Source organism: Sceloporus undulatus, chromosome 6 (assembly GCF_019175285.1).
Source record: "Sceloporus undulatus isolate JIND9_A2432 ecotype Alabama chromosome 6, SceUnd_v1.1, whole genome shotgun sequence".
NCBI classification, from domain to species: Eukaryota; Metazoa; Chordata; class Lepidosauria; order Squamata; family Phrynosomatidae; genus Sceloporus; species Sceloporus undulatus.
The window spans coordinates 148,963,094-148,970,270 of NC_056527.1; the positions used below are offsets into that span (position 1 = coordinate 148,963,094).

Below are 7,177 nucleotides of genomic sequence, written 5' to 3' on the forward strand. Positions count from 1 at the left end.
CTTCCCCCTTGGCCAACTGTGTGCTGATGTTGCAACAGAGGCGGATGGAAAGTCTTGCGTGTCCCGACCAGGTGCGTATGTGTGTTATCTTTGAGTCTTATAAATTAAACTCATAGCCTGGAAAACTTTCCTTTTGGACAACCAAAAAATGCCCCAAACCCAAATACGTCCAAGAGTCCATGATGATAAAATGCTCAGGGGTGGCTGCAATCTATTGAAAAGGGATTTCCCACCTGGAGAGATCTGTCAGACACCATTTCCCTTTGTTTTGACAGCAAAACAACCACTTAAGAAAGCTGAACAAGTTGAAGGCCATACAAACAGCCTTTTTTTTGGTGGGGGGACATTTAGGCCCAAGGCTGCGCCTTGCAAACACATTCCTTGGATTCTCCATTAGCAGTTTGATCATGCTTGAAGCCCTATGGTGCCCCCACCCCAAACTTACAAGTTACAGTATTGCCATTTTTCTGTGCCAGTGTTTGGTTAATTTGTCACCTGAAAACCATCCATATCCAATAGCCAAATTTTCCAACTGACATTGCTCTGATCTTTGAGGGTCAGGCTAAGCTCCATCTTGAATTTGCCACAGTAGCAGGTAAGAAGTAGATGATGTGCCATCTACTGTTGTCCTGGTCTCTGAGGGAGAGAAGAGCAGCCAGGCTCATCTCCATCATGACATGGACCTAGGTGTTGGTGATAGCCCTCCTTTCATGTCCCATCTACTGTTGTCCTGGTCTCAGAGGGAGAGAAGAGCAGCTAGCATCTGCTGGACCCACTCTCAGTGGAAAAGCTATGCCAGCATCCGGTAGGAAGACTGGACTCTGAATTCCATGTGGTCTTTTTCATGCGGCATGTCACTTTGCTGGTTTGAGTGGTCAGTTCCATTCTTAAGTGTATTTCTGATGTCTGTATTTAGCATTACTAAGCATGAATAATCATTGCTTTGACACTTCCATTGATTGCTCTTCCTCTTTCAACTTTTTGTTCTTTCCTCTAAGCGGGGAGTTGTCTCTTCTTGCTACATCAGAAAGCATTAACTCATTGGCCTTTGAAGGACAAATGCATTGTTAAATACAATGCAAGCGTGGATGGGTTGGCTAGTTGACTGGCTAGTTGGATCATTCATTGGGTGGTTTGATGGCTGGCTGATTGGGTGCATGGGTGGCTGGGTCGTTGGCTGGCTGACTGGTTGATTTGTTGGCTAGTTGTTTGGGTGGTAAGTTGGTAGACTGGGTGGCTGGCTACTTGGGTCAGTTTGCTGGTTTGTTAGATGGATGACTTAGTGGTTGGTTGGGTGGTTGGTTGGCTGATGGACGGACTGACTGACTGACTGGTCTTGAGAAATGGGGGAGGAATAAAAGAAACAAGGTGACTTTTATTCTCACCTAACTGGTCCCGAAACGTTCCACAGGGAGTTTCCATCCAAGTACCTGGAGACCCTGGCCTTCACAAATGTTTCAAGTGGCTGTTCTCTCCCACCTTCTTTTGCGTATTTGTTGGTTTTCTGTCATATCTATTCACCACCGCTGGTTGCTAGCTGGCAGTAGGTTACACCTACAGCATTTATTTCTGCTCTGTAAAATATTGTGCGATGGACCTACAGTGCTCCTTGGTGTTATGGCCTCAGGGGCAAAAAATGTGCAAAATGAAAGGCCATTTCCTGGTGTAATTAATCCAGAGTCAGACAGTGTAGTGTAATAGACTAGGAACTCTGGGAGACCAGGGTTCAAATCCCTGCTCAGCCATGAAAACATTGAGCAAGTCACACTCTCTCAGCCTCAGAGGAAGGCAGTGGCAAGCCTCCTTAGAGTGAACTTGAAGACACAAAACAAAAATAAACCTTGGCCCATATCTTGTCCTGAGGAGGCAGATAGTAACTTTACATGCAGATCTGTATGATTTGTAGATGCGCAACCATATGCAGTGGTACCGTGTGGACAACTTCACTTGTTGCCCCTTAGACATTACTCAACCTTGGAGCTGTTGCTGGAATCCACGTCAGTGGGCAGAGATTGGTGTATGTGCTCCGGGTTTTAGTTCAAACTGTAAATGACATCTCCAAAGCGCTAGAATCTGTCACCAAAATTGATTGAGCCCTTGGAGAGCACCCATACAATTCAGGCTGAAACCCATAGTGGCTTCTTAGCTCCAGTCTTGCAAACCATCATGAAAGCGACAGAATTGGAGACAACATTATGTGAACCTCCCACAAATTTCTCCCACTGAGGCAGGGCAATGGCAACACAAAAGGCTTTGGGAATCTTTTAAGAAGCTGGCAAATAAACCAGGTTTCTTTGCTATTCACTCTTCCTCTTTGGTACAGCAGTCTGCAAACATGGTTTTCAACCAAAAAAATCTCGCAGTCTGGATGAGATGTGCAAAATAGCCACCAATTTTACCGCAGGGCACCATCCAAAGATCTCTGGTGCTGCAACAAGCTATGAATCCCAGGAGTCCATAGGATGGCGCTGTGTCCATTAAAGCGGTGTCAAACTGCATTGAATTCTGCAGTGCAAGTGCACCCATGCAAACCCTCCTTAAGAGAAAAATAGACTATGGAAACTCTCCATATCTGATTGATCAGTTTGCAATTTTTACTGGATCCCTCTCCTTTGCCCCATTTTGTGCAATGTGGATTTATAGGTCACATCTGGATTGTTGCCCTGACCGAGACCGAAGGCCTTGTCCAAAGGTTTATCATTCCTGGATGATTACCCATGATCCGCCCATCTTTATGACAATAAGTGTAACTCTACCCTGCAAAAAGGACAATGTGTTGTTCTTTTATTTTGTTCTGAATTGTTCACAGAAAGAGCTTGCACTTTGTACAGACACATACATTACAGAGTTCATAAATAAGACACTGGTAATATTGCACAAGAGGAAATAGCCGGCCTTGATTTACATCTGCACAATATACATACATACATACATACATATATATATATATAGAGAGAGAGAGAGAGAGAGGTTTGTTGTTGTTGTTGTTGTTGTTGTTGTTGTTGTATTTATACCCCGCTCTTCATCCCTAAAGGCTATCAGAGCGACTTACAATCATTATTTTTAATTAAACAATTCTAATGAGATATATATCTACTATATGTATGAGAGAATGCAGTTGTCTGAGTGTTGGAGTAATAATAATAATAAAATGCATTTCTATCCTGCCTCACCAGCAGATCGAGTAACACTCTGCTGTTTCCACACTGCAAGAAATAAAGCAATTTGATACCACTTCAACTTCAATACTGTGGAATTCTGGGATCTGTAGTTTGTTGTGGCACCAGAGCTCTCTGATGGCTAAATCTCTTACAAACTCCAGCATTCCATATAATGGAGCCATGGCAGTCAAAGCGTTGCTAAACTGGATCAGTTCTGCAGTGTAGATGCATATATTTTAAAATGAATGAATTACAAAGGCAGATTGGTCCCCTTTCCTCACAAGGAACTTGGCACCGTAAAAATCTGCTTTTGAAACTTTCCTCCACTTAGAGAGGAGGAGAGTGAAAGGATAGGTTTCAACATTGAGAAATAGCCTCCCTCTTGGTTTGTTCATGGAGTAAATTGGGCTCACAGGTGAGTCACCCAAACGCAGTTAGGGGAAGATAAAGCAATGTTGGACCATGATACTCCTGATGTACTAACTACTTTAAACTATGGATAGTAATCATGCAGCTCTTCCGATGCTGAAAAACTTCAATTGTTGTGACTCTTAGCCAGTGCACTCTGAACTGTCCAGATTTTGTAGGATCAATCCCAGTTAATCCTCTTCCGTCCCACCTTTTCAGCTATCTTTAAAATCTTCCAGTTTCTCTCTCTTCCTCCCACTTTCCCCCTTTTATTTTCAGCTTACTTCCATCGCTGCAAAATGAGTTGAAATTGCAAAACTACTTTCCTATCAATTAAATCAGCAGGGAGGAAAGGAGGCTGAGTGCTTCCCTGCAGACTCAGCCAAAAGCAAACCGCTACATAAGCCTCTCCTAGCTTATCGATTCTGCCTTGCTGGGATCAAAATGGATCTCCTTTTGCAAAATGTTTGGGAACTGCAGCTGCTTGCAACTAATCCTGAGGAATACAACAGACATTGGAAACAGCAAATTTGCTGAATGCTTTCACCAAAATCCTGTTGGGAGTTGCATCTTCATAAGTGGACTTAGGTCTGCAAGAATAACATTTTCCATCTTGAGCACACTCTCACATCCCTTGGTGACATACATCCCAGTTTTCATCTCTGAAACGTTGGAAGGTATGTTAGTATAGCCTATGATGAGGGATGCTGGGATCTGCAGTCCAACACCATCAGGAAGTTTTCAAGAGCTCCAGCCCTGTGGCTAAAGCATGCCTACCAAAGCCTTTCCATCTTCCATCATACCCAACCGATGCCTGATCCCTACAATTCATTCTCAATTCACATCAGACAATTCATTCTCTATTCACATTAAAACAGACAAACAATTAACAAAATGCTCAATTCTTTCTGTACATACCTTCATTTAAAAAATGAAATAAATGCAATGCAATTAAATAAGACAAGAAAGCCAAATGTTGGTGAGTTCAATATACATTTTCCCTCTAGGCAATTAAGGAGCGTAATGTGAGTAACAGACTAACAGGGTGACTAACAGATCTAACTTTCCATGTAGGTTTTGATGGAACTAAAGTAAACTCTGCTCCATAAGTCATCTTCCTCCACCCACACACCTGTCCTAGGAACAATGCGGTGTCCCTTTGCAACATCCGCAGGTGCATGTGTTTCGGCTCATATCTGAGAACTTACTGGCTTTTTAAAAAGTGCATCCAAAATGCAAAAGATCTGTGCACTGAAACTACTTAAAACATTGCCAAGTTCTCAGAAAAGTTAGTTCAGAATCATTTAAGGAATTCTCTAGAGTGCCTTTCCATAGATTGCTTTGTAACGCAGGTGCTCTTCCAAACATTGGATGGCGTACTCATCGACCCGAGGGTCAAATTTGTTGGCAAAAAGGTGATGCTGAGACAATACCCAGTGAAGATCCCCGACTCCATAGACACACACTGCTCGCCGGGATGTCCCCGTGCAAGGAGGATACGGTGCCCCCTTCGCAATGTCCCCTTCGCTGTAGGCCCACTTCACCAACCTTGCGATGGCGTTCATGTCCGTGAGATCGAACTTGCTGTTGAAAGGGACCCCGCCTGGCATTCCTGGGATGCGGTGCAAAGTGGCCCAGAGATGCTCGTCGGGACTGTAGGTATCCTTGGACCACTCTATGACTTCTTTGGCCACTGGGTCTTGGAAGAGGTGTTGGACAAATTCCCTGGTGAGCACGACGTAGGCGTTCCCGGTGAACATGGGGGAGCTTTGCGGAGGGGGGCTTTTCTCTGTTTCTGTCCTGACCACAGAATCCGTCACTTCGTGGTGGTATTTCCATCGGCCTATTTTGTATGCCGATGGCCTCTCCGACTCCATGTTGTTCTTCCCATTCAAAACTTTGAGGCTTCGGACAATCTCTGCATTGGTTTTGATGGGGAAGTCGGTCCCGCAGGTGTTGAGGAGGTACCTCCATGGTACCTTGGTTTGGAGGAGGTCTTCCATGCAGTTCAGGTCAGCTTGCACTCTGCCCCAAGAGGCATAAACCACCCTTTCTTGCTTGGATGCCATGAAGACATTCCCAAAGCAGGAGACGATGCTCTGAACTGCTTCTTGGAAAGGTTGCGGAGACTTGGTGTCAACGTGGACGCAGTACACATTCTGGGGGGCGTAGATGGCCCTCAACAGCCTTTCAAACATCTCAATCTTGTCATGGATCACCATGGAATAAGCAATGGGGAAGTCTTCCTCCTCTTTGCTCAGGGGGAACTCGATGAATTTCCGGCTGGCTTTGAAAAGGCCACAGTCTTTGGTCATGTTGAGGTAGTGCTCTTCTTGTAAATGGTCCCCCCCGGTTTTCTGTTGCAACCGGTTCAGCAGAGCCTCTTGGACAGCTTCAGGGTCTCCGTGGCTGAGTTGAGAACAACTGATGTTGCCCCGGGGAGACAACTTCAGCGACTGGTAGAGCTGGTCTTTGCAAGACTGGCTTCTCGGATCTGTGCTGTCCTGACCCAAGTCTTGGAGTTCGCACTCCCAACTGGTGTATTTCAACACCGCTATTGCAAAGAGCATCAAGCTGCCCACAACCACCAAGCGTGACACTTGGCTGAAAAGTCTCCTTTCTGACAAATGCATCTTTCCCAGGAGAAACGCAACGTCTGGTCCTTAGGACGTGATGGGTTTCCAAAGTTCTCTGTCCTAGTTACTCGACTCAGAGGAGCAAATGGCTAAAGTCTCTTGTCACTGAGTTAGCATCTCTTGAGAAGCAGCAGGGATCGCAGCAAGCCCAGCAGGTGCTCCTCAGCAGTCAGTCAGTGGATCTGTTCTTCCTTGCATCTCTCCTGGGAGTGTAACCTGAGAGCTCTGATGGGTTGTCAGGTACAATCCAGGCAGGGAGGGGCCCAAGAGAGAGAGACGCCAGAGGTGTTGCAACACAGCAAACAACACTTCAGAGGCTGAAAAGATGAACTTTCTTAACTTTCCATTCGCCCTCCGGTGACCTTTGGACAGGTAACTTGAATTTCTGGTAGATGCAGGTGTCTGACAGATTGCTTGCAATGAAATGAATCAGGTGCAAGGAGAGCCAGCATGGTTTTAAATACAGGACTTGGACTCTGGAGAGCGGGGTTCAATTCCCCACTTGGACATGAAACCCATTGGACAAGTCACACACTCTCAGCCTCTGGGGAAGGCAACGGCAAGCCTCCTCTGAATAAATCTTGCCAAGAAAACCCCAAGATAGGTTCACCTTTGGGTTGCTGTAAGTTGGAAATGACTTGAAGGCACACAACTGACATGCAATTTCTACTATGCCATGCTTACTCAACTTTGGGACATCTTTAAATATCAGCAAAGGAAGGAAAGAGGGAGAGAGGAAGGGAGGGGGGGGAGGGAAGGAAGGAAGGAAGGAAGGAAGGAGGAAGGATTCATTATTCCACTGACATGAACCACTTTCTTCCTTGTTCACCTGAACTGGAGCAAATTAATGCATCACACCTTTGCAAATGATATCCCTAAGGTCTGGTTTGTTAGCATGTACATGTACAGTACAAGTTCATCTGCCAATATGTCTCCTTCTGTTTGTTCCTAGTTGGTTTTCAGTTCTCCTGC

At 45.2% G+C, this 7,177-nt stretch overlaps 1 protein-coding gene across 1 annotated transcript; it reads right to left on the reverse strand.

Moving 5' to 3' along the window:
* Positions 1-4,659: 4,659 nt before the first annotated feature.
* Positions 4,660-6,202, reverse strand: GCNT3 (glucosaminyl (N-acetyl) transferase 3, mucin type). Its single transcript, XM_042477465.1, has one exon. It carries the CDS (start codon positions 6,200-6,202, stop codon positions 4,886-4,888), a length of 1,317 nt encoding a protein of 438 aa, XP_042333399.1. The 3' UTR covers positions 4,660-4,885.
* Positions 6,203-7,177: the final 975 nt, after the last annotated feature.

Coding starts and splice junctions, on each gene's coding strand:
- GCNT3 (XM_042477465.1), bottom strand. CDS start 6,202: ATGCATTTGTCAGAAAGGAGACTTTTCAGCCAAGTGTCACGCTTGGTG.